Source organism: Tachysurus fulvidraco, chromosome 1, assembly GCF_022655615.1.
Source record: "Tachysurus fulvidraco isolate hzauxx_2018 chromosome 1, HZAU_PFXX_2.0, whole genome shotgun sequence".
Classification (NCBI taxonomy): Eukaryota; Metazoa; Chordata; class Actinopteri; order Siluriformes; family Bagridae; genus Tachysurus; species Tachysurus fulvidraco.
In genome coordinates this window covers 2,789,914-2,817,413 of record NC_062518.1, presented here as the reverse complement: position 1 = coordinate 2,817,413, position 27,500 = coordinate 2,789,914, and the positions used below count along the sequence as shown (strand labels likewise).

At 44.9% G+C, this 27,500-nt stretch overlaps 1 protein-coding gene across 3 annotated transcripts in view; it reads left to right on the top strand.

Moving 5' to 3' along the window:
• Nucleotides 1-27,500, top strand: part of fam189a1 (family with sequence similarity 189 member A1) — a 155,353-nt gene that overhangs the window by 112,185 nt on the left and 15,668 nt on the right. For all 3 annotated transcript variants that reach the window (XM_027154138.2, XM_027154137.2, XM_027154139.2), the window contains exons 3-5: nt 8,561-8,671; nt 19,277-19,408; nt 26,388-26,495. In XM_027154138.2, coding sequence (XP_027009939.2) covers nt 8,561-8,671; nt 19,277-19,408; nt 26,388-26,495 — 351 coding nt within the window. The remainder of the gene's footprint in view (nt 1-8,560; nt 8,672-19,276; nt 19,409-26,387; nt 26,496-27,500) is intronic.

Genomic DNA, 27,500 nt, shown 5'->3' with positions numbered 1-27,500 from the left:
GAGAGAGAGAGAGAGACAGTGAGAAAGAGAGAGAGAGAGACATTGAGACAGTGAGAAAGAGAGAGAGAGAGAGACAGTGAGAGAGAGAGAGAGAGAGAGAGAGAGAGAGAGAGAGAGAGAGAGAGAGAGAGAGAGAGAGAGAGAGAGAGAGAGAGAGAGAGAGATTATGACTAGTGTTGTTTATTGTTTGTTTCCTTTTTGGACTCCTTTATCATTTGTAATGTTGCTCCCATATAAAACAGTTCAGCACAAGCCCAGACATTTTTAGCGTCATCATTGAGGACAATGTCCCGTCCAGAGACGAGCTGTTTCCTGTTGAGCTTTTGTTCAAACCGACCATCGAAAATACTCTCGCTAATTAATGTTTTTATTTTTTTTCATTGGTTGTTGCGTTAAATCTTACCCAGATACAATAGTGCTATTTTCTGATTGGCTGTTGTGTAGCCTCTTTTTTTTTGATTGGCTGATAAGTGTCAGGCTCGACTAAGCACTGAGACGCGCTCGATTCCTGCGCGGTTCCATAGAGACAGCGGTGCGGACCGATACGTTTTGGGAGCTGCGGCTTATTACATATATGATAAATAGTCAAAAAGTTTTTCTGCGTGAGAAATGCGACGTGTGGCGGGAGAACGTGAGAAAAGACCCAAATGTGTGACTGTCACTCTCAATGCGTGACACTTGACAGCCCTGCAAAGTGCACGTATTGTATAGCGAAGTTGGAATAATGTACGTTTTTGCCTCAGATCATCCTCCATGTTTGTTATTCTCTCTTATTCCCAGACTTGTTACCTGATTGGTCAGGAGGTGAAGTAGCTGCTTGTAGATGTTTTTTTTCTTTTCTGAAAGTTAGTTCAAAAAACAAAACAAAGTACATAGCTTTACGCAGGCCTACGTGTAAAATGTTCACGAAGACAATCGAAGCGTGTCTTGAAATCCGAACGCTCGAGTTCGACAGTCCTGAAGAGAAATGTGTGACTCTTTTTTAAAATTTTAAATAAACTTCAACGGAAGCTGAACATGATACACCAAATACATATATATATATATACAGTCATATATAAATCTGTATTTTATTAGTCTTAGATGGCTATCCAAGGCCCTGTGTATGAGCTGTTACTATGGAAACCAGAACAAAAGGTATGCATTCATTTAAGTACACATGATTTATTTTTTTGTCAGATTTTGCTCATTTAAGAATCCACTAGAAATAATGTTACGCTAAGCAAAATGATTACCAAAAGCACATTAAAGGAAACTCTCTATCTAATGAAACTGGAATGGCGAGATTAGACTTCATCTGATCTCAGCCAAACGTTAGGTGAAATGTAGCACCAATCAACCCCACAATACAAGGCTAAGTCCTGAAGCCAGCTTCCCATCGCACAGACACACACACTCAAGCCCCTCCCACGCCTCCACGCCCCCGCGGCCGCCAGCGACGAGCGCCAAGGCACCGTCTCTCTGTGCTTGGAACGCCAGCAGCAGCGGGGCAGTAATTAATGAGACGCTGTTAAACAGTGATATGGAATCCCACATGGTAATTAGGAAGCAGCAGCATGGAGACAGGCCGGGTAATTAGTGCAGCAGGGCTTGGGCTCTGAGACGACATTTAACCCAGGCAGTGTGGCTAATGCGGAGAGGAAACCTATCCATCATCCTGAGTTATGTCAAATTACACAATTAGGCATCATCTGGGCTTTGGTTACAGTTTCATAATCTCATAATGATGCCATTACACTTTTATACCTTATTATTCTGTAACAGCTTGAGCTGCTTCCTCAGGACAAAATGGCAAAAATGTGGCTTTAACCAACAAACATGCAACTGATAAAAAAAACAAAAACACAAGGTTAAATTCAGCAAAATTTTGTGTGTGTGTGTGTGTGTGTGTGTGTGTGTGCGTGTGTGCACATGTGTGTGTGTGTGTGCACATGTGCGTGTGTGCACGTGCGCACATATGTGTGCACGTGTGTGTGTTTGTGTGTGTGCGCGCACATTTGCGTGTGTGTGTCTCAGGTGCCCTGATCTGACTGATGCCTTCCCTTTGTATTTATATGTGTGTGTGCACGTGTGTGTATGTGTGTGTGTGTGTGTGTGCGCACTTCTGTGTGTGCGTGTACGTGCGTGTGTGTGCACATGTGTGTGTGTGTGCACTTGTGTGCGTGCGCTTGTGTGTGTGTGCACGTGTGTGTGTGCGTGCGTGTGTGTGTGCGTGTGTGTGCACGCGTGTGTATATGTTGGTGCAATGTTTTTTTTATTTCTGTATATTATATATTTTGCTTTCTGTCTCTGTTATTGTTTATTTATTTTTTTGTTTATTTAACCATTTATTATTATTATTAATTGCTTATTTTACAGCTTTTCCTGCTACAGAAAAACACTTTTGCATTTAAAATATATTAAAGATGGATGGATGGAGGCATAGATAGATAGATAGATAGATAGATAGATAGATAGATAGATAGATAGATAGATAGATAGATAGATAGATAGATAGATAGATAGATAGATAGATAGATAGATAGATAGATAGATAAAAAAAATTTAACACTTCTTTTTGCTTTTAATTCTGTTTTTTTATTCTACATGAAGAGAAAAACGTTCGTCTGACTGCAGCTTAATTATGACAGAAATCAATAGTCAGGTTTTTCTCTCCAGATGAAAGAACGACAGATTTGGCAACGAGGACCGTCCAAATTCAGATCCTTTGCTCCAGCGGTTGCACCGAATGACACAGACGACGATGTTTGACAATGTTGTTTTGTTTTTTTCGAGCCACGAGCTCTGCTTAGTATTTTCTCCTCACTGAAACATCTCACACACGATCTGAATGATTATGAAAACCCCATGTGTTTTTCCAGCCCTGTAGGGAGCAAAAGTCTTGCGTTCACACAGTGAGAGTGACGAGACGCTGGTGTCGGGGTAGTAACCAAAATCACAACACACATGCACCTAAGACACCAACAATCTTGCAAGCTTTCATTGTTTTTCTCCGTGATGTTTCTGTACATGTTGAATAGCAGGTTGTATGTGACAGAAAAAAAATCTTATTTAGGTTATTCTTCCATTGTTGTGTTGTCTTGTATAGCTGTTTGTTTTGTAGGACAGGGTTGTGATTTGTCTTCATGTGGAGTGTCATCATGTGGAGTGTCTGACATGGGTCATCATGTGGAGTGTCATCATGTGGAGTGTCATCATGTGGAGTGTCGTCATGTGGAGTGTCAGACACACGTGTCGTCATGTGGAGTGTGGGACACACGTGTCATCATGTGGAGTGTGGGACACACGTGTCATCATGTGGAGTGTGGGACACACGTGTCATCATGTGGAGTGTGGGACACACGTGTCATCATGTGGAGTGTCGTCATGTGGAGTGTCAGACACACGTGTCATCATGTGGAGTGTCAGACACACGTGTCATCATGTGGAGTGTCAGACACACGTGTCATCATGTGGAGTGTCAGACACACGTGTCATCATGTGGAGTGTCGTCATGTGGAGTGTCAGACACACGTGTCATCATGTGGAGTGTGGGACACACGTGTCATCATGTGGAGTGTGGGACACACGTGTCATCATGTGGAGTGTCGTCATGTGGAGTGTCAGACACACATGATTTGCGGATCAGCTCGGGAATGGTTTGCCTCCTACCTGGAAGGACGCTCATATCAAGTAACATGGAGGGGAGTGACATCTGCTCCACGCAGACTCTCCACTGGCGTCCCACAGGGCTCAGTACTTGGTCCTCTTCTTTTCTCCTTGTATACTCACTCTCTTGGTGAAGTTATTTCATCACATGGGTTCTCTTACCACTGCTATGCTGATGATACACAACTTATCTTCTCTTTCCCCCCCTCAGATGCCACAGCTTCTGACCGGATCTCAGCATGTCTGGCAGAAATTTCATCATGGATGACTGCTCATCAGTTAAAGCTCAATCCTAGCAAAACTGATCTGCTGTTCATCCCAGGTGATTCATCCCCAGGTCATGATCTTGCTATATCCTTGCACAACGATCTGATCTCCCCTTCAGCCACAGCTCGCAACCTTGGGGTAACCATGGACAATCAACTGTCCTTTTCCTCTCATGTTGCAAATGTGACTCGCTCATGTCGGTTTCTTCTCTACAACATTAGAAGGATTCAGCCATTTTTGTCCACACAGACTGCCCAGGTACTTGTTCAGTCTCTTGTCATTTCTAGACTGGATTACTGCAATGCACTGCTGGCAGGTCTACCTTTGAACGCAATCCGTCCTCTGCAAATGATCCAAAATGCAGCTGCCCAGCTTGTTTTCAACCTGCCAAAGTTCTCGCATACCACCCCGCTACTGCGATCCCTCCACTGGCTTCCGGTAGCTGCACGCATCCGGTTCAAAACACTGATGCTGGCCTACAAAGCCAAAAATGGACCAGCTCCCTCTTACCTCAAAGCCCTCATCATTCCTCGCACTGCACCCCGTAACCTCCGATCTACCAGCACTGCTCGACTGGTTCCACCATCTCTCAGGGTAAGAGGCAAGTATACTACAAGACTCTTCTCTGTACTGGCACCAAGGTGGTGGAATGAACCTCCCCTAGAGGTCCGGACAGCTGAGTCACTGGCTATTTTCAAGCGGCGGTTGAAGACCTACTTGTTCAGGAAGCACTTCAACTAGCACTTCTTTCCTTATCTTTTGTATTTAAAAAAAAAAAAAAAACCTTTGACACTTTTTCATTGTAACTTTGAACAAATGTTTTAAACTCATGGTATCTTAAGTATGTAACCTAGTGAACCAGCATTAATGTATTCAGTGTTAGAGATTTAAGCACTTATGTACGTCGCTCTGGGTAAGGGCATCTGCCAAATGCTGTAAATGTAAATGTAATGTAAATATGTCGTCATGTGGAGTGTGGGACACACGTGTCATCATGTGGAGTGTGGGACACACGTGTCATCATGTGGAGTGTGGGACACACGTGTCATCATGTGGAGTGTCGTCATGTGGAGTGTCAGACACACGTGTCATCATGTGGAGTGTCAGACACACGCGTCATCATGTGGAGTGTCAGACACACGTGTCATCATGTGGAGTGTCAGACACACGTGTCATCATGTGGAGTGTCGGACACACGTGTCATCATGTGGAGTGTCAGACACACGTGTCATCATGTGGAGTGTCAGACACACGTGTCATCATGTGGAGTGTCAGACACACGTGTCATCATGTGGAGTGTCAGACACACGTGTCATCATGTGGAGTGTGGGACACACGTGTCATCATGTGGAGTGTCGTCATGTGGAGTGTCAGACACACATGTCATCATGTGGAGTGTGGGACACACGTGTCATCATGTGGAGTGTGGGACACACGTGTCATCATGTGGAGTGTGGGACACACGTGTCATCATGTGGAGTGTGGGACACACGTGTCATCATGTGGATTGTCAGACACACGTGTCATCATGTGGAGTGTCAGACACACGTGTCATCATGTGGAGTGTCAGACACACGTGTCATCATGTGGAGTGTCAGACACACGTGTCATCATGTGGAGTGTCAGACACACGTGTCATCATGTGGAGTGTGGGACACACGTGTCATCATGTGGAGTGTGGGACACACGTGTCATCATGTGGAGTGTCAGACACACGTGTCATCATGTGGAGTGTCGTCATGTGGAGTGTCAGACACACATGTCATCATGTGGAGTGTGGGACACACGTGTCATCATGTGGAGTGTGGGACACACGTGTCATCATGTGGAGTGTCAGACACACGTGTCATCATGTGGAGTGTGGGACACACGTGTCATCAGGTGGAGTGTCAGACACACGTGTCATCAGGTGGAGTGTCAGACACACGTGTCCTCATGTGGAGTGTCAGACACACGTGTCATCATGTGGAATGTCAGACACACGTGTCATCATGTGGAGTGTCAGACACGTGCGTTTGTTCATGTGATTTTTTTCAGATTCTGGAGGATCCTCTGATGAGCTTTTCTCCATCTTCCAATTTGCTCCAGTCTGAAATTCATTAAAGCCTTTATGTTATCTTCTGCCTCTCTCTCTCTCTCTCTCTCTCTCTCTCTCTCTCTCTCTCTCTCTCTCTCTCTCTCTCTCTCTCTCTCTCTCTCTCTCTCTCTCTCTCACACACACACACACACACACATCCTTGGTGTCACAGGGTTAATATCTCATTAGACGAAGGCCTGCAGTAGGCCAAGGCAGAACACGACGGCCCATTTCTATCTCACGCACAAAAATCCTGGTTTTAAAAAAACTCCTTGAACAAAACATCTCCTCAGACTGTCAGCTGCAACATAAAGGGAATGGTTTTTAACTGCGAGAGCAAGACGATGAACTAGAACGTCGAGATTTCTCGGTTGGAGAAATCCATCGCCTGCGCTGGCGGCGTTCATGGATCTGGTGTGGAAAAGGGAATTAGGGAGAGATCGGTTTCTCGAGACGACTTATAAGTCACACGGTTACTTCAGACTCCGGTCGACTTGTTAGAGAAGAAGCTTGTCAGGAGCAGCGAGATGAAAAAGCTCAGAAGGACAAACCTCTACTCTATTCTCCTGTTCGTTTGCTTTCTGTAATGGGAGTGAAGTCTGAGACTGTGTGATGAGAGGGAGCAGGCTTCAGTGTTCAGTATTCAGTGTTCAGTATTCAGTGTTCAGTATCCAGTGTTCAGTATTCAGTGTTCAGTATTCAGTGTTCAGTAATCAGTATTCAGTGTTCAGTATTCAGTATTCAGTATTCAGTGTTCAGTATTCAGTAATCAGTGTTCAGTGTTCAGTATTCAGTGTTTAGTGTTCAGTATTCAGTGTTCAATGTTTAGTAATCGGTGTTCAGTATTCAGTGTTCAGTAATCAGTATTCAGTGTTTAGTGTTTAGTGTTTAGTGTTCAGTGTTCAGTGTTCAGTAATCAGTATTCAGTGATCAGTATTCAGTGTTCAGTGTTCAGTATTCAGTGTTCAGTATTCAGTGTTTAGTGTTCAGTGTTCAGTATTCAGTGTTCAGTGTTCAGTATTCAGTGTTCAGTAATCAGTATTCAGTGTTTAGTGTTTAGTGTTCAGTATTCAGTGTTCAGTATTCAGTATTTAGTGTTCAGTATTCAGTGTTCAGTAATCAGTATTCAGTGTTCAGTAATCAGTATTCAGTGTTCAGTAATCAGTATTCAGTATTCAGTGTTCAGTATTCAGTGTTCAGTAATCAGTATTCAGTGTTTAATGTTTGGTGTTCAGTATTCAATGTTTAGTATTCAGTGTTTAGTGTTCAGTAATTAGTATTCAGTGTTCAGTGTTCAGTGTTCATTGCTCAGTATTCAGTGTTCAGTAATCAGTATTCAGTGTTTAGTGTTCAGTATCCAGTGTTCAGTGTTCAGTGTTCATTGTTCAGTATTCAATGTTAAGTATTCAGTGTTTAGTGTTCAGTATTCAGTGTTTAGTGTTCAGTATTCAGTGTTCAGTGTTCAGTATTCAGTGTTCAGTGTTCAGTGTTCAGTGTTCAGTAATCAGTGTTCAGTGTTCAGTATTCAGTGTTCAGTGTTCAGTGTTCAGTAATCGGTGTTCAGTGTTCAGTATTCGGTGTTAAGTAATCAGTATTCAGTGTTTAGTGTTCAGTATTCGGTGTTCAGTAATCAGTATTCAGTGTTCAGTAATCAGTGTTTAGTGTTCAGTATCCAGTGTTCAGTGTTCAGTAATCGGTGTTCAGTGTTCAGTATTCGGTGTTCAGTAATCAGTATTCAGTGTTCAGTGTTCAGTAATCAGTATTCAGTGTTCAGTAATCAGTGTTCAGTGTTCAGTAATCAGTGTTCAGTGTTCAGTGTTCAGTGTTCAGTATTTAGTGTTCAGTGTTCAGTAATCAGTGTTCAGTGTTCAGTGTTCAGTAATCAGTATTCAGTGTTTAGTAATCAGTGTTCAGTGTTCAGTAATCAGTGTGTTCAGTAATCAGTATTCAGTGTTCAGTGTTCAGTAATCAGTATTCAGTGTTCAGTAATCAGTGTTCAGTGTTCAGTAATCAGTGTTCAGTGTTCAGTATTCGGTGTTCAGTAATCAGTATTCAGTGTTCAGTGTTCAGTAATCAGTGTTCAGTGTTCGGTAATCAGTGTTCAGTGTTCAGTACTCAGTGTTCAGTATTCAGTGTTCAGTATTCAGTGTTCAGTAATCAGTGTTCGGTGTTCAGTGTTCAGTAATCAGTGTTCAGTGTTCAGTGTTCAGTAATCAGTGTTCAGTAATCAGTATTCAGTGTTCAGTGTTCAGTGTTCAGTGTTCAGTGTTCAGTATTCAGTGTTCAGTGTTCATTGTTCAGTATTCATTGTTCAGTGTTCAGTGTTCAGTGTTCAGTATTCAGTGTTCAGTGCATGTGACTCATGAATGTCTTCATAAACACAGTTTGTCATTCAGTTACTTCCTCTAAGTTAAAATGAGTCGATCTTTTAAGCTCTGTTTGTTTGTTTGTTTGTTTGTTTGTTTGTTTGTTTGTTTGTTTGTTTGTTTGTTTGTTTGTTTGTACTCTAAATAGTTGTGTATCTGACAATCTGTTCTGTTCTGTCTTTTTTCTTTCTGTCTCACACAGATCACCTTCTTCATGCTGCTGTCTGCAGTCTGCGTGATGTTGAACCTGGCGGGCGCCATCTTGTCCTGTCAGAACGCTCAGCTCGTCAACTCTCTGGAGGATTGTCAACTGGTGAGGGACACGAACACGAGGAAGACTATCGATCTCGCTTCTCTTCATCCTCACTGCAGCTGAACGTCTTCCCGCTCCTTCGTTGCTGGCCCACGGATCCTTTTCCTCATTTCATCCATTGATTTTTGTATTTTTGTATTTTTTATTTATTTATAGATTTCCTTTTTGAACCTGCCATCAGGATCATTTCTCACGTCCATTTCTTTATATTAGTATTTTAATAATAAAGACTTTCAGTCAGCACGCGTGACCCCAGACTAACTAACTAGGGGCCGGACATCGTGTCATCGCCTAATCTGAGTGTGTGTGTGTGTGTGCGCGCGTGTGTGTGTGTGTGTGTGTGTGTGTGTGTGTGTGTGTGTGTGTGTGTGTGTGTGTGTGTGTGCAGAGAGTTTTGTGATGCTGCTGTGTGTGTGTGGTGTGGATGTGTTGTGTGTGTGATGTGTATGTGGGTGTGTGTGCTGTGTATATGTGTGTGTGCTCTTGTGTGGTGTGTGGTATATGTGTGTGATAAGGTGTGTGTATATGTGTGTGGTGGTGGTGTATGTGTGTGTTGTGGTGATGTGTTGTGTGTGGATTGTGTGTGTTGTAGGTGTGTGGTGAGTGGTGTGTGACTGCCGTGTGGTGTGTGTGTGTGTGTGTTGCTGAGTGTCGATGTGTGCTGTGATAGTGGATGTGTGAGGGCAGGGTATGCTGGTGTGTGTGATGTGTTGTCGTGTGTGGGGGTGTGTGTGTGTGGTGTGTATCCGTGTGTGTATCTGTGTGTGTGTATCTAGTGTGTGTTGTGTGTGTGTGTGTGTGTATCTGTGAGTGTGTGTGTGGGTGTCTGTGTGTGGGTGTGTGGGTGTGTGGTGTGGTGTCGATGAGTGCTGTGCTGTGTGTGGGTATCTGAGTGTGGGGTGGCTGTGTGTGGGTGGGGTGTGTGTGCGTGTGTGAACATGTGTGGGTGTGTGTGTGTGGGTGTGTGTGCATGTGTGTGTGGTGTGTGTGTGGGTGTGTGTGTCGGGTGTGTGTGTGTGTCGGGTGTGTGTGCTGGGCGTTGCGTCGCGTTGTGGTGTGTGTGTGTGTGGATCTAGGCTGGGTCGTGTGATCGCTGTGTGGGTGTGCATATGTGCGTGTGGTGTGTATGAGCTATCGTGATGGGGCTGCTGGTTGCTTGTGTGCGTTTGGTTTCTGTGTGTGTGAGTGGGTGTCGTGGTGTAGTGTCGTGTGTCGTATGATGTGTGTGTGTGTCGGGAGTGTGCGGGCAGCGTGTGTAGGTGTGGTGGTAATCTATGCGTGTGTGCTCTGTGATGTGTGGGGGTGCGTGTGTGTGTGGCTGTGTGTGTATATCGTGTGGTGGGTGTGTGCAGTGTGGGTGGGTGTCGGGTGTGTGTGTTGCGTATCTCAGGTGCGGTGGGCATGTGTGGGGTGTGTGTGTGTGCGTGTGTGGGTGCGTGCTGTATCTAGTGTGTTGTGTGTGTGTGTGTGTTTGTGTGCGTGTATCTGATGGTGTGTGTGGTGTGTGGGTGTGTGTGTGTGTCTGTGTGTGTGGTGTGTGGGTGTTGTGTGTGTCTATCTATGTGTGTGGTGTGTGTGGGTGTGAGTGTGTGTGTGTGTGTGTCTCTATGTGTGTGTGTGTAGGTGTGTGTGGTGTGTGGGTAGGATGTGGTGTGTGTATCTATGGGTGTGTGTGTGGTGGTGGTGGGTGTGATGGGTGTGTGTATCTAGGTGTGGGGGGTGTGTGTTGTGTGGGTGTGTGTGTGTGGGTGTGTGGGGTGTTGTGGGTGTGTGTGTCGTGGTGTGAAGGACAACTCAGGAGACAGATGTATCAGCTACATAGTTACCCCTGATTTTACCTGATATGGTCTTTGCCTTAGCACATGGCAGGGAGCGCAGACAAATAGCGAGCGGCGCGGCGGTCGAGAGAGGAAGGAATCAAGGGGCAATAGCATACTGTGGGCGCGCGCGGGTCCGCGCTGCGCGCGCGCGGCGCTCGCTCTGCGCGCCCGGGCTTGCGCGCGCACACGTCAGTGCGTCGGAGGCCCGCGCGACGCGCAGCGGGCGCGAGGGCAGCGCGGAGCGCGCGCGCGCGCGCCGCGCGCGCCGTAGCGCGCGCACGCAGGCGCGAGCACGCGCGGAGGCGCGCGCGTGCAGGCGCGAGGCACGCGCGAGGCGCGCGCGCGGGGGGGGGGGGGGGGGGGGGGGGGGGCGGGGGGGGGGGGGGGGGGGGGGGGGGGGGGGGGGGGGGGGGTGGGGGGGGGGGGGGGGGGTGGGGGGGCGTGGGGGGGGGGGGTGGTGGTGGGGGGGGGGGGGGGGGGGGTGTGTGGGGGGGGGGGGGGGGGGGTGGGGGGGGTTTGTTGGGGGGGGGGGGGGGGGGGGGGGGGGTGTTTGGGGGGGGGGAGGGGGGGGGGGGGGGGGGGGGTTTTGGGGGGGCCCCCCGGGGGGGGGGGGGGTTTTTTTTATTTTTTTTTTGTTTGGGTTCTTTTTTTTTTGGGGGAAACCGGGGGGGTTTTTTTTTAAAAATTTTTCCCTTTTCCCCCTTTTTTCCCCCTTTCCCCCTTTTTTTTTTTTTGGCCTCCGGGGAAAAATTTTTTTTTTCCCCCTTTTTTGGGGGGCCCCCCCCCCTTTTTTCCCCCACACCCAACCCCCCCCCCCCCCCCCCCCCCCCCCCCCCCCCCGGGGGGAAAAGGGAAAACCCCCCCCCCCCCCAAAAGGGGCCGGGGGCCCCCAAACCCCGGGGGGGGGCCCCCCCCCCCCCCGGCCGCCCCCCGGGGGGGCCCCCCCCCCCCCCCCCCCCCCGCCCCCGGGGGCACGGGGCCCCCCCCCAAAAAAGGGGGGGCCCTTTTCCCCCCGCCCAAAAAACCCCCCTTTCCGGGGGGGGGGGGAAAAAAAAAAGGGCCCGGAAACCCCAAAAAGGGGGGGGGCGGGGGGCCCGGGGAAAAGGGGGGGGGGGGGGCCCCCCCCCCCCCCCAAAAGGGGGGAAAAACCCCGGGGGGGGAAAAGGGGGGGGGGGCCCCGGGGGGGGCCCGGGGGCCCCCCCCCGGGGCCCCCTTTTAGGGAAACCGGGGGGGGGGGGCCGGGGGGGGCCCAACCCGGGGGGGGCCCCCCCCAAGGGGGGGGGGCGGGGGGGGGAAACCCCCCCGGGGGGGGGGGGCCCCCCCCCGGGGGGGGGGCCCCCGGGGGGGGAAACCCCGGGGGGCCCCCCCCCCCCGCGGGGGGGGGGGGGGGGGGGGGCCCCGGGGGCCCCCCCGGGGGGGGGGGGGTTTCCCCCCCGGGGGGGCGGAGGGGGGCCCGGGGCCCCCCGGGGGGGGGGCCCGGGCCCGGGGCCCCCGGGGGGGCCCCCCCCGGGGGGCAGGGGAAAAAGGGGGGGGGGGGGGGGGGGGGGGGGGGGGGGGGGGGGGGGGGGGGGGGGGCCCCGGGGCGGCCCCCCCGTTGGGGGGGGGGCGCGCCCGGGCCCCCCGGGGGGCGGGCCCCCGGGGGGGGGGGGGGGGGGGGGGGGAAAAAAAAAAAAGGGGGAGGGGGGGGGGGGGGGAAAAAAAGGGGGGGGGGGCCCCCGGGAAAAAAAAAGGGGGGGTGGGGGGGGGGGGGGGGCCCCGCGGGGGGGGGGGGGGGGGGGGAAGGGGGAGGGGGACGGGGGGAGGGGGAAAAAGGGGGGGAGAGAGGGGGGAAAGGGGGAAAATTCCTTTTGTTTCTAATCGTCCCCTCGTCCCCCCCCCCTTTTCCTTTTTGTCTAATCGTCCCCCTTTTTCCCTTTTGTGTCTAATCGGCTCCCCTTTTCCTTTCGTGTCCAATCGTCCCACCTTTTTCCCTTTTTTGTCTAATTCCCCCCCTTTTCCTATGTGTCTAAATCGTTCCCCCCCTTTTCCTTGTGTGTCTAATCGTCTCCCCTTTTTTCCCTTTCTTTTCTAAACGCCCCCCTTTTCCTTGGGGTTCTAAACGCTCCCCTTTTCCTTAAAGTGTCTAAAACGTCCCACCTTTTCCTTGTGTTCTAATCTCCCCCCTTTTCCTTATGTTCAACGTTCCCCCTTTTCCTTATGTTCAATCGTCCCCCCCTTTTTCCCTTTTGTGGCTAAAAAAGTCCCCCCCCTTTTTCCTTTTTGTCTAATCGCCCCCTTTTTTTCCCTTTTGTGTTAATCGTCCCCCCCCTTTTTTTTTATGTTGGTGATTATTTTCCTCTCACAGTTGACATCGATCATATTTTTTAAATTATGAGGGGTTTTTTTCAGGCTGTTTTGCTACGGTGATGTCAGGCGTGGACATTTTCCTGCTGGGACATTCGGGGGCGTTTCGGCAGTGTGTCTTGTGTCTTGTGCTTTTGTTTACGTTTTGTGTTCACGTGTTTGTGTTCACGTGTTTGTGTTCAATCGTGTTCACGTGTTTGTGTTCACGTGTTTGTGTTCAATCGTGTTCACGTGTTTGTGTTCACGTGTTTGTGTTCAATCGTGTTCACGTGTTTGTGTTCACGTGTTTGTGTTCAATCGTGTTCACGTGTTTGTGTTCACGTGTTTGTGTTCAATCGTCCCCCCTTTTCCTTATGTGTCTAATCGTCCCACCTTTTCCTTGTGTGTCTAATCGTCTCCCCTTTTCCTTACGTGTCTAATCGTCCCACCTTTTCCTTGTGTGTCTAATCGTCCCCCCTTTTCCTTATGTGTCTAATCGTCCCACCTTTTCCTTGTGTGTCTAATCGTCTCCCCTTTTCCTTACGTGTCTAATCGTCCCACCTTTTCCTTGTGTGTCTAATCGTCCCCCCTTTTCCTTATGTGTCTAATCGTCCCACCTTTTCCTTGTGTGTCTAATCGTCTCCCCTTTTCCTTACGTGTCTAATCGTCCCACCTTTTCCTTGTGTGTCTAATCGTCTCCCCTTTTCCTTACGTGTCTAATCGTCCCACCTTTTCCTTGTGTGTCTAATCGTCCCCCCTTTTCCTTATGTGTCTAATCGTCTCCCCTTTTCCTTATGTGTCTAATCGTCCCCCCTTTTCCTTATGTGTCTAATCGTCCCCCCTTTTCCTTATGTGTCTAATCGTCTCCCCTTTTCCTTATGTGTCTAATCGTCCCCCCTTTTCCTTATGTGTCTAATCGTCCCCCCTTTTCCTTATGTGTCTAATCGTCCCCCCTTTTCCTTATGTGTCTAATCGTCCCCCCTTTTAATTGTGTCTAATCGTCTCCCCTTTTCCTTGTGTCTAATCGTCTCCCCTTTTCCTTATGTGTCTAATCGTCTCCCCTTTTCCTTGTGTGTCTAATCGTCTCCCCTTTTCCTTATGTGTCTAATCGTCTTCCTTTTCCTTATGTGTCTAATCGTCTCCCCTTTTCCTTATGTGTCTAATCGTCCCCCCTTTTCCTTGTGTCTAATCGTCTCCCCTTTTCCTTATGTGTCTAATCGTCCCCCCTTTTCCTTATGTGTCTAATCGTCCCCCCTTTTCCTTATGTGTCTAATCGTCTCCCCTTTTCCTTATGTGTCTAATCGTCCCCCCTTTTCCTTATGTGTCTAATCGTCTCCCCTTTTCCTTATGTGTCTAATCGTCCCCCCTTTTCCTTGTGTCTAATCGTCTCCCCTTTTCCTTATGTGTCTAATCGTCTCCCCTTTTCCTTGTGTGTCTAATCGTCTCCCCTTTTCCTTATGTGTCTAATCGTCCCCCTTTTCCTTATGTGTCTAATCGTCCCCCCTTTTCCTTATGTGTCTAATCGTCCCCCCTTTTCCTTATGTGTCTAATCGTCCCCCCTTTTAATTGTGTCTAATCGTCTCCCCTTTTCCTTGTGTCTAATCGTCTCCCCTTTTCCTTATGTGTCTAATCGTCTCCCCTTTTCCTTGTGTGTCTAATCGTCTCCCCTTTTCCTTGTGTGTCTAATTGTCTTCCTTTTCCTTATGTGTCTAATCGTCTCCCCTTTTCCTTATGTGTCTAATCGTCCCCCCTTTTCCTTGTGTCTAATCGTCTCCCCTTTTCCTTATGTGTCTAATCGTCCCCCCTTTTCCTTATGTGTCTAATCGTCCCCCCTTTTCCTTATGTGTCTAATCGTCCCCCCTTTTCCTTATGTGTCTAATCGTCTCCCCTTTTCCTTATGTGTCTAATCGTGCCCCCTTTTCCTTGTGTCTAATCGTCTCCTCTTTGGCAGCGCAGTCTTCGTGGTCTCTGTTTGGTGTTTCAGGTTCTTTTCCGTCACCATGTTCTTTTCCCAGTCTTTTCCGTTCTGCCGTTATGTAAATAAACCATGTTTTTTTTAGCTATCCCTGCGTTTGGGGCTGTTTTTTACCCCAGAAGACACCCGTTTCCTGACAGCCGAACACAAACCATCATCAAAGCAGATTTTTTTTTCTTTAAGCAGTTAAAAGGAGGGAGCGGTTAAAGGGCTAATCATAATAGCAAAACCTCTTTAAAACTAATAAACACGCCGTTTGTTCCTGCGGTTTCCGACATCACGCTCGTCTCTGAATCCCTAAGCGCTGCTGTATTCCACTGGATTTCTTTTCTTTTGATAATTAATTATCCCTCGGCCTCCGTTTCACCGCGTACGATAATTATGCAGCGATTTTCTTTGTTTGTTCGAATGTCTGTTTTCACAAACACAATTAAACGCTCGAGCTGCTCTCGGGTTTCAGATCGACGCTGACGGGGAGGCGACGCACGGCGCATACTGAACACATTTAGACTTCTGGCTCCAGGTGAGAATGACGGATTTCACGTGCACGCTCGCAGGGCTGGATCTCAGAAATATCAAAACTCATCAGGAAAGTCAGGGGCTTTTTACACCTGGTCACTTCCTGCGTGTTCTGTGATCCGATAGCTATCCGACGGTAAAAAGACCAGGTCTAAATGCCCTCCAATACGTTTTGGAGACGGATATAAAGCCGATGGTACAAACCCCTTCAGGAGGAGGTCTGGGACGCGTTACAGATGAAACTGGACAGGTGTAAATGCATGTGGTTGTTCAAGCCACACATGTCAGCGCTATACTCCTCCCAGACGGAAGTACGTCACTCGCAGGTGACTCGCGAGTCGTGCATCGCTCCAGAAACTAATATGTTTTCCCACCAGCGCTGCTCCGATCTTTCACCCAGGCGTCTCGTTTGGTCTTAAAACGCGCTGCTGCCGCCAGCGAAAATGCAGCAATCAGTAAATGCTGTTTTTTTGTAGCAACCGCATACACCAAAGCGTGTTCCGTTTCAATTACCCCGGAAATGAGGTAAAATATATTAGCATTTTGGGCGGGAGTAGAAAGATCGGATCGATATCCGATTCGCCGAGACGTGTTTATGTGGCCTGATGTAAATGGAACAATTTGAACTAATCACATAGCTATTAGATCAGAGAACACACATGAAGTGACCGGGTGTAAAAAGGCCCTCAGAGTGATTTCAGGCACGATCGGTATTTTCTGTTTAAAATATCTCAGGTGGTGATGTCACCGAAATACCTACAGCTTCAGATATAATCATTAATCCTGAAGTTTTCACTAAGCATTAAATAATAAACGTTTCATGGTTACGTGTTAAATGTTAAAGGAGGCTGATATTCAGAGTATCTTTTCAAAATAAACACCGAGTTCTGCAGATCCGTGTGACATCACAACACGGGTCCAGCCGAATCCCTCGTCCGTTCACGTGTGTGGAACACGTCGTTACGCGTAATTACACGTCAGTCGTCGATGCTAGGGGGTAGAGAAGAATCCTGGGATTGTGATTTCCTCCGAAATTACACAAACAAAACACGGCGAGATCTCGACGTCTTGGCTACAAGCATCACAAAAACGTTCTGAAATCATGGAGCATTTTATTCTTCAATGATTCTAAAATATTCTTGTTTGATGTCAATCGGAGGAAAATCTTTTTTTTTTCGTACATTTTTTGCAGAATGTCCACAAAACGTTACCTCTTTATAACTTTACACGTGATCACAGCTATCTCAGAGTCGCTCGGTTTCACCAAATGATCCCGGCTCCAATCTCCTGTTAAAGATATTTACGATCGTGTCGATGAGTAGATGATGGTTTATATCCGTTTTTTTATTTTTAGCAACTTGATGGTTGAGAAATGAAGAATTCCTTAATTCCACTTTAGGGAATTGCAGTAATTATATTTCATTCAACAGAATTTGGCATCTGCATAATTATTTTTTTCCCCCAGAAACGTCCTTTTTGACATTGAATTGTTCTTGAAAATGTAGTTTCACGCTCAAGGACTTTGTTTTGCCTCAAGATAATGACATGATAATGACAAAACAATTAGAAGTCGATACAATAACATGATAACAGGATCGTTACAAGATAAATACAAGATACTAACAAGATAACAACAATATCAGATAATAACAAGACAATCGCAAGATAATTACATGATAGTAACAAGATCATTGCAAGATACTTTAACGAGATAACGACAAACTAACGAGATAATAACAAGACAAATACAAGATAATTACATGATATTAACAAGATCATTACAAGATACTTTAATGAGATAATTACAAAATAACGACATAATGACGACAATTACAAGATAATTACATGACAGTAACGAGATCATTACGAGATACTTAAAGTCAATAATTACAAAATAACGAGATAATAGCAAGACGATTGCAAGATAATTACATGATAGTAACAAGATTATTGCAAGATACTTTAACGAGATAATTACAAAATAACGACATAATGACGACAATTACAAGATAATTACATGACAGTAACGAGATCATTACGAGATACTTAAAGTCAATAATTACAAAATAACGAGATAATAACAAGACGATTGCAAGATAATTACATGATAGTAACAAGATCATTGCAAGATACTATAACGAGATAATTACAAAATAACGACATAATGACGACAATTACAAGATAATTACATGATAGTAACGAGATCATTACGAGATACTTTAAGTCAATAATTACAAAATAACGAGATAATAACAAGACGATTGCAAGATAATTACATGATAGTAACAAGATCATTGCAAGATACTATAACGAGATAATTACAAAATAACGAGATGATAACAAGACAATTACAAGATAATAACATGGCAGTACATGAGCTATATATAAGAAATCTGATCTATTTTATTATTTTGTCTTCTTTCGAGTTCCAGGATATCTGCCTGATGATTTCGATACTAAAATAAAATAAAACTGCTTTATCTAATAATTAAAAAATTCCCTTACACATATTTTATTTCTCTATTCTGATTGGTCAGAAGATGTCAGTTTTAGTTTCAGCTTAATTAACAGCAGCTCAAGGAACAGCGCAGGTTCTATTACGATACGTTTTCTGCAGCCGTTAGCGGTAAAGCTGTGACTTTAGGCTCTGCAACATTTTTGAGAATTTTAGGATTTTGTTGTTTTGTTTTTTTAGCAGAAAGTGACACAACAACCGATTAGAGCTTCTGAAACTGCGTGAGAACTTGATTTACAAGACCAGATATTTATATATGACTATATGACAAAAGTCTCATTTTTGATTAAATATACATTAGCAATCATTGGAAATTTGCTGTGATTTAAAACACTGGAAAGAGGGACACAGTGGCTTAGTGGTTAGCACGTTCGCCTCACACCTCCAGGGTTGGGGGTTCGATTCCCGCCTCCGCCTTGTTCGTGTGGAGTTTGCATGTTCTCCCCGTGGCTCGGGGGTTTCCTCCGGGTACTCCGGTTTCCTCCCCCGGTCCAAAGACATGCATGGTAGGTTGATTGGCATCTCTGGAAAATTGTCCGTAGTGTGTGTGTGTGTGTGTGAGTGAATGAGAGTGTGTGTGTGTCCTGCGATGGGTTGACACTCCGTCCAGGGTGTATCCTGCCTCGATGCCCGATGACGCCTGAGATAGGCTCCCTGTGACCCGAGAAGTTTGGATAAGCGGTAGAAAATGAATGAATGAATAAAACCCTGGAACGTGCTGTCAGAGGGAAATAATATAAAAATATTATATATTATATTTAAAAAAAAATCTTAAAAGAATATTAAAAGAGGAAAAAATAAGAATTTGTGCTTGCAATTTAAAAAAAATAAAAGTATTAATTACAAAGAAAACAAAAAAGATTCATCCGTGCTCACGAACTCGTTCGTTTAAAAAGAATCGTTTACTCAAAACGATTCGCTCCTTTTTTTCCGCTGCACTCGTTTTTTCTCTCCTTTAGTCTGTCACCGTCATTTCTCTTATTTAATTATTTTTTTAATTAAAAGCTGTGTTTCTTTGTCCTGTCTATTTTTCTGGCTCTTCGTCTCACCGCCGTCTCATCCTGAGAGACTCGGGCATCGCCGGGCGTATTAATGGAGTCGTTCGCTCTGCTCAATTAACCTTCGCACGCAAGGTTCGCATGTTGTGTCTTTATAATGTGGGTCAGACGGAGGCACCTTGTTCTTCAGACACAACACAGAAACTACACAGTTCTCCAACTGTCGTGTCTTTGTATTGTTTTTTGTTTGTTTGTTAGTTTTTTTGACATTGCAGGTGATGTATAGACACACAGGTGTGTGTGTGTGTCTGTGTGTGTGTGTGTGTGGTGTTTTTGAGTTTTTGATGATGCCAGACAGGTCTGACAGTGATGATGATGTGTGTGTGTGTGTGTGTGTGTGTGTGTGTGTGTGTGTGTGTGTGTGTGTGTGTGTGTTTTGTTCCGTCTCCCTGGCAGATAAAGTTTGACAGTGACGGCGTGTGTGTTTGCTGTACGCTTCAACACCAGAGCTCCAGCTGCAACAATTTGGGAGAGACGCTCAAACTCAACCCGCTGAGGGACTGCAATACCATACGCCTGCGTCTGAAGGTGAGTGTGTGTGTGTGTGTGTGTGTGTGTGTGTGTGTGTGTGTGTGTGTGTGTGTGTGTGTGTGTGTGTGTGTGTGTGTGTGTGTGTGTGTCTGACAGCTGTTTCCCTGATGTAAAGCTACATGTAAGAATTATTTAGCTCCATTATCCCTATTATCCACTCAGTATTTCCAGCGAGCGAGAGATTTACGAGCGAGACACGAGCGATACGAAACAAACGACCAGACAGAGTCATCAACCACAGAGAAGAAACAACAGATCGGACATTTAGACGAGTCCAAACGGTCACGTGACTGAGCGGCTTTTATTTCATATGCGTCTGAAACCGATTCACGGATATTTACTGCTGACGAGGAGGAAATGATTCACTACAGAAAACTGAGCCATTAAATAAATAATCTAATGAGGAGCAATAAAGAAAAAACAACTGTGATGGAAGAGGGAAAGAAATCTGTAGGGAGGAATTCTCTCTCTCTCTCTCTCTCTCTCTCTCTCTCTCTCTCTCTCTCTCTCTCTCTCTCTCTCTTACTCTGTATCACTCTGTCTCTCTATCCATCCATCATTCTCTCTCTCTTACGCTGTATCTCTCTCTGTATTTCTATCCATCCATCACTCTCTCTCTTACTCTATCATTCTCTCTCTATCCGTCCATCATTCTCTCTCTCTTACAGTGTATCATTCTCTCTCTCTTTCTTTCTCTCTCTCTCTCTCTCTCTCTCTCTCTCTCTTCCTCTGTATCACTCTCTGTCTCTTTCTATCCATCCATCACTCTCTCTCTCTGACTCTGTATCATTCTCTCTCTATCCATCCATCATTCTCTCTCTCTTATGCTGTATTGCTCTCTCTCTCTCTCTCTCTCTCTCTTACTCTGTATCATTCTCTGTCTTCTTCTATCCATGCATCACTCTCTCTCTTACTCTGTATCATTCTCTCTCTATCCATCCATCATTCTCTCTCTTAGGCTGTATCATTCTCTCTCTCTCTCTCTCTCTCTCTCTCTCTCTCTCTTTTACCCTGTATCACTTTCTCTCTATCCATCCATCATTCTCTCTCTCCCTCTCTCTCCCTCTCTCTCTCCCTCTCTCTTTCTCTTCCCCTCTCTCCATCCCCGTCTCTCTCTCTCTATCCCTCTGTCCTTCCCCAGCTCTCTCTCTCTCTTTCTCTCTCTCTCTCTCTCTCTCTCTCTCTCTCTCTCTCTCTCTCTCTCTCTCTCTCTCTTACTCTGTATCACTCTCTGTCTTCTTCTATCCTTGCATCACTCTCTCTATTACTCTGTATCATTCTCTCTCTATCCATCCATCATTCTCTCTCTCTTATGCTGTATTGCTCTCTCTCTCTCTCTCTCTCTCTCTCTCTCTCTCTCTCTCTCTCTTACTCTGTATCATTCTCTGTCTTCTTCTATCCATGCATCACTCTCTCTCTTACTCTGTATCATTCTCTCTCTATCCATCCATCATTCTCTCTCTTAGGCTGTATCATTCTCTCTCTCTCTCTCTCTCTCTCTCTCTCTCTCTCTCTTTTACCCTGTATCACTTTCTCTCTATCCATCCATCATTCTCTCTCTCCCTCTCTCTCCCTTTCTCTCTCCCTCTCTCTTTCTCTTCCCCTCTCTCCATCCCCGTCTCTCTCTCTCTATCCCTCTGTCCTTCCCCAGCTCTCTCTCTCTTTCTCTCTCTCTCTCTCTCTCTCTCTCTCTCTCTCTTACTCTGTATCACTCTCTGTCTTCTTCTATCCATGCATCACTCTCTCTATTACTCTGTATCATTCTCTCTCTATCCATCCATCATTCTCTCTCTCTTATGCTGTATCATTCTCTCTCTCTCTCTCTCTCTCTCTCTCTCTCTCTCTCTCTCTCTCTCTCTCTTACTCTGTATCATTCTCTGTCTTCTTCTATCCATGCATCACTCTCTCTCTTACTCTGTATCATTCTCTCTCTATCCATCCATCATTCTCTCTCTTAGGCTGTATCATTCTCTCTCTCTCTCTCTCTCTCTCTCTCTCTCTCTCTCTCTCTCTCTTTACCCTGTATCATCACTTTCTCTCTATCCATCCATCATTCTCTCTCCCTCTCTCTCCCTTTCTCTCTCCTCTCGTCTTTTTTCCCATATCTCCATACCAGTCCTCTCTCTCTATCCCTCTGTCCTTCCCCAGCTCTCTCACTCTTTCTCTCTCTCTCTTCTCTCTCTCTCTCTCCTCTCCTCTCTCTCTCTTACTCTGTATCACTCTATGACTTCTCTTCCATGCATCACTCTCTCTCTTACTCGTGTATCATTCTCTATCTATCCATCCACATCTATCTCTCTTTATGATGTATAATCTCTCTCTCTCTCTCTCTCTCTCTCTCTCTCTCTCTCTCTCTCTCTCTCTCTCTCTCTTCCTCTCTCTTTCTCTTCCCCTCTCTCCATCCCTATCTCTTCTCTATCCCTCTGTCCTTCCCCAGCTCTCTCCCTCTTTCTCTCTCATCCTCTATCCGTCTGTTGTTATCATTGTTGTAGTTCATGAATGGTTACTACATATTTTACCCTCCTTTATCTCTTTGTCATTCCACGCAGTTTGTTTCATCTTTTAATTGTTGAATAATATTAAATCCATCTTTACCATGAAATGAAAAAAGATATCATTCCTTCCTGTTGTAGTGTCTCATCAGTGTCTCATCAGTGTCTCATTGACCGTAGCTCTAACATCAGCTCTTAAGGCACATCACACCTATAGAATCAGTACATGAAGAAATATTCGTTTCCCTGTCGAAGCAGAACGACCTCACGTGACCCCTCCAGTGCGGCTCAGGGGTGAACCTGTGCTGTGTTAGCGCTTTCCTCAAACTTAGCACAGAACAGCTTAGCACAGAACAACGCGCTTTCTTCACATCAGTATGCAAGTGCAGGCGTCTCTGAGGAAACGCTCGTCTGCGAGACAGATGTCTACACACGCCGTAACAATCACACGGCGAAGAGACGCCGTCTCACAGGAGCACACCTTCAACACACAGCACAACGTGTTGTAAAGAGTGTGATGAAGCACTGACAGAGAGAGCGCAAAGGAATTATGGGAAATGACAGTGTGAGAGTCGAGAGCTGTGTGTGTGTGTGTGTGTGTGTGTGTGTGTGTGTGTGTGTGTGTGTGTGTGTGTGTGTGTGTGTGTGTGTGTTATAATAATGCATACAGCATGCTCCCTCAGGCTAAAATGAATACACTTGACCTAGAAACACATTTTATTTTTCTATAAGTTCTATAAGTATTGGCACCCTTCAGGAGAACAGGCAAAAAATATATACTGTATATATGATGACGTAATGCACAAAATATTACCAACGATTCATCAATGTCTTTTCGGCTCAAATAGTTCTAAATCATTTAAATGGTTTTTATTTTAAAATAATGTGTGTAATATTATTAAAAGATTATAAATCTATCTATCTATCTATCTATCTATCTATCTATCTATCTATCTATCTATCTATCTATCTATCTATCTATCTATCTATCTATCTATCTATCTATCTATCTATCCATCCATCCATCCATCCATCCATCTATCTATCTGCCAAAACTGATCAGTGGTTTTAATTCCAAGATAGAAAAGATTGTCATATTTTTATTTATTACTTACAAGATGAATAGATATATAGAATAGATATATTGATAACATCTCAACTGTTCCGTTTGTAAATTGTTTCTAAATTATATGCTAAATATTTATAAAGATATTTAAAGAGACTGAATTGCAGGACATGTTTTTATTAGTAAATCGTAGCATGTATTGGTAAATCGGTGAAGGATAAGAGGAATAAAACACTGAAAATAATCCAGGATGGAAACAGATACTCCGCTTTATGATTCACCAAATGATTGAAAGATTTGCCAGATGATTTTATGACTCGGCAAATGGTTCGAGTATGTGCTAAACGATTCAACTATTCGCCGAATGATTTTATGATTCACCAAATGACTTGATGGGTCACCAAATGACTTGATGGGTCACCAAATGACTTGATGGGTCACCAAATGACTTGATGGGTCACCAAATGACTTGATGGGTCACCAAATGATTCAACGATTTCCGATAAGATTTTATGATTTGCCCAATTTTTTGTAATTATTCACCAAATTCTCCGCCATCTCTCCTGTGTCTCTCTTTTGTCTCTCCACCATCTCTCCTCTGTCTCTTTTGTCTCTCTGCCATCTCTCCTGTGTCTCTCTTTTGTCTCTCCACCATCTCTCCTCTGTCTCTCTTTTGTCTCTCCTCCATCTCTCCTCTGTCTCTTTTTTGTCTCTCCACCATCTCTCCTGTGTCTCTCTTTTGTCTCTCCACCATCTCTCCTCTGTCTCTTTTGTCTCTCCTCCATCTCTCCTCTGTCTCTCTTCCATCTCTCCTCTGTCTCTCCTGCCTGTCCTCAATGTCTTTCCTCCCTCTTTCTTCCATCTCTTCTTCAGCTCTCCTCCGTCTCTTCTTTAACCCTCCCCCATCCCTATTTATATATCAATTCAAATAGATAGATAGATAGATAGATAGATAGATAGATAGATAGATAGATAGATAGATAGATAGATAGATAGATAGATAGATAGATAGGGGGCACGGTGGCTTAGTGGTTAGCACGTTCACCTCACCTCACAGGGTTTGATTCCGCCTCCACCTTGTGTGTGTGGGGTTTGCATGTTCTCCCCGTGCCTCGGGGGTTTCCTCTGGGTACTCCGGTTTCCTCCCCCGGTCCAAAGACATGCATGGTAGGTTGATTGGCATCTCTGGAAAATTGTCCGTAGTGTGTGAGTGTGTGAGTGAATGAGAGTGTGTGTGTGCGCCCTGTGATGGGTTGGCACTCCGTTCAGATAAAAGCGATAGAAAATGAATGACTGATTGAATAAATGAATGAATGAATGAATGAATGAATGAATGAATGAATAAATAAATAAATAAATAATAGCACTGCACAGGTGTAAGTGTAAATTGTAGTAGCTGGAAAACAAATCGGGAATGAAATCATGATGAAAGTTTGATGAGCTGGTTTGATTAGTGTGTTTATCGCATTAATACTAACGACACATTAATTAGCTTGAAATCCGTAGAAGATTTATAAATAAATAAATAAATAAATAAATAAATAAATAAATAAATAAATAAATAAATAAATAAATAAATAGGGTGATGTCAGGAAAACAGCAAAAACACCATTTTTCCCCCCAAAAACTTATACATTTTCTCCAGATGTTATTACACGGTGCGTTAGAGTTGCTCCGGCAGCTTGACCTCACTAACACACTTCACGGTCTTTTTATCCTTTAATTTGTTACCCAATAAGGAAAATGCTTTGTGAAAGGCAATAGGGAGTAGAGTTTGTTCCCTGTGACCTCTATAAATAAACCGATAGGCCGTACTCCACCCCTGCATTAGGGCCACTTACAGGTCTATCACAGCAGCTCAAAGTGCAAGTCCCAGTGTCTGCTGAAATAAAACACATTCCCTGCTGCGAACTCGGGGGCCCTCGTTGTTGTGACAGGACTAAAGCGCTGACATGCAGCATTATGTCACAATATTTTGCGTGCTTTATGGGAATAGAGGTGACGTTAAGCCGCTCTAATGGCTGTTGTTGGAGATTGCATGACTCAGAGACAGCACACACATCACAGTCTGCTCTTTCTAAGATCTTTATGTGCCTGTTAAGTGATTTTATCTGTATAAAGTGGCATTTCCGTGTCATGCGGCACTGAAGGATTGTTATTTATGTCCTTGATTTAACAGCGAGTGTTGGGATCTTAAGATTTGCGTGCTGTATGATATTAAAAAAAAGTCTGCTTTCATCTGATTGTGAGAAGGAGCCAAGAAATAAATAGCTGAACGGTTGTTTATATAATATTTAGTGAACCAGACAGAATAAACATATTAGGAGTTGATTAGGAGACCATCATATTCACAGCTTAGCAAGAAATAGCATTAACGTCGAATCGTCTGGCGTAGTCATGGAAGAGGATCATAGAATCATTTGGAGTATCATCAAGTCAATTGGTGAATCATGGAATTATTTGGAGAATCATAGAATCATTTGAAGCATCATCAAGCCAATTGATGAATCCTGGAATTATTTGGAGAATCATAGAATCATTTGAAGCATCATCAAGTCAATTGATGAATCATGGAATCATTTGGAGAATCATAGACTCATTTGGAGAATCACCAAGTCAATTGGTGAATCATGGAATCATTTGGAGAATCATAGAATCATTTGGAGTATCATCAAGTCAATTGGCGAATCATGGAATCATTTGGAGAACCATAGAATCATTTGGAGAATCACCAAGTCAATTGGTGAATCATGGAATCATTTGGAGAATCATAGAATCATTTGAAGCATCATCAAGTCAATTGTTGAATCATGGAATCATTTGGAGAATCATTGAATCATTTGGAAAGTCGTGCAATCTTTTGGCAAATCATTGAATCATTTGGCGTATAATTGAAACCTTTAGTGAATCGTCGGATCATTTGGGGAATCTGAATTTTTGTCAAAAATTGTCTATCAAGCAGCATATCGCTCCGTTCAAAAAAGGAACAAAATGCATACAGTATGTTGTGCTGTGATTGGAAAATAATAAACAGTGAAGCAGGGTTACTGTGACCACCCCACACATCATGGAGCTCATCATTTCTCTTTACCAACACCTTCTGACCAATCAAATTAGAGAACTCAGCGTGGTACATCAGTAACAACTAATTACTGTATTTAGCTACAGGTTTGATAAGTTATATTTCTTTTTATGCTAAATGAAATTCTGGTCAGTTTTCTAGATTAACACCAAAACAACAAACTCTCATGCTGGTCATCACGGTAGTTCATGAAGGTTCTAGTGAACATGTTTAACCACAGGTGGCTAATGCTAGCAATCACACGCGGGTTCATTTTGCTTTTATATATGGTGACATTCTTCAGATGTCTTAATATAACCTCTCTCTCTCTCTCTCTCTCTCTCTCTCTCTCTGCAGGAGCTGTTGTTTAGTGTATGTGCATTAAATGTCATCTCCACCATCGTGTGTGCGCTTGCCACCGCCATGTGCTGCATGCAGATGGTCTCTACTGATATACTGCAGATGGTAAGTGTGTGCGTGTGTGTGTGAGTGTGTGTGTGTATGTCGGTGTGTGCGAGCGAGCCACAGTCCTGCTCTTAAGCCTGTTCCATTGTATGGTGGAGAATAAATGGGGGCAGTTAAGAGGGATACGACGTGCCAGCTATAATAAATTTGAGAGCAAAAACAACACAGGGCCATTAGAATGAATCATATCCAAGAGCATATCATTTGCAGTGAGCACATATTCAAGCGTTATTCAGAGTAATCCCATATGGCACTGCTTTCTCTCATATGGCACTGTGCATTCGTAGATTTACACCACGATTTATTAATTATTTCTAACCAAAGGAAGTAATCGACCGAGCGGCGAATACCGACCTTTACGTTTCTTCCTGCTGGGTTTAAACGAAGGACGGATCCTTCTCCGTTCACACATACGACGACTCTCAGTGACAAAGTGACCGGAGATCGTTTATTTACAACCAGAGCTGGAGAATAGACGTGATGTGGGCATGTCCACATCAGCGACAGGAAAAAGTTCAACTTAAGAGCAAAGCCAGAACATTTGTACACGATCCGTAATAAAGATCACACGCCGCTCCTCCTCCAACCCGTATGATACACACAGGTGATACGCCGCAAATTTTTTTTTACTATATATATATACAAATGACAAATCTCCCTCCAGGACATTTTATTTCAGCCGCAAAAAAAAACGATCTGGAACGCTAGCTGCGCCTGCTGCTGAGAAACCTTGTTCCCATGGCAACCAGTAATAGAACGTCTTCATAGTACAGAAACTGGAGAAACTGCAGCGATAAAATCATCGTATGTGTAGAATTTAGAAATTGTAAAAATAATTTAGTAACCAAAAAAAAAAAAATTGGATATTAAAACATATCTGATATCAACCCGGCGCTAGCTAGTGACATAGCGTATCATAAATAAATTAAATATTTAAAAGTAAATGAAGATTCTAACATTATAAAATGTTCTCCTTCCATCTGACCGAGTCAAAGGTACCTCAGT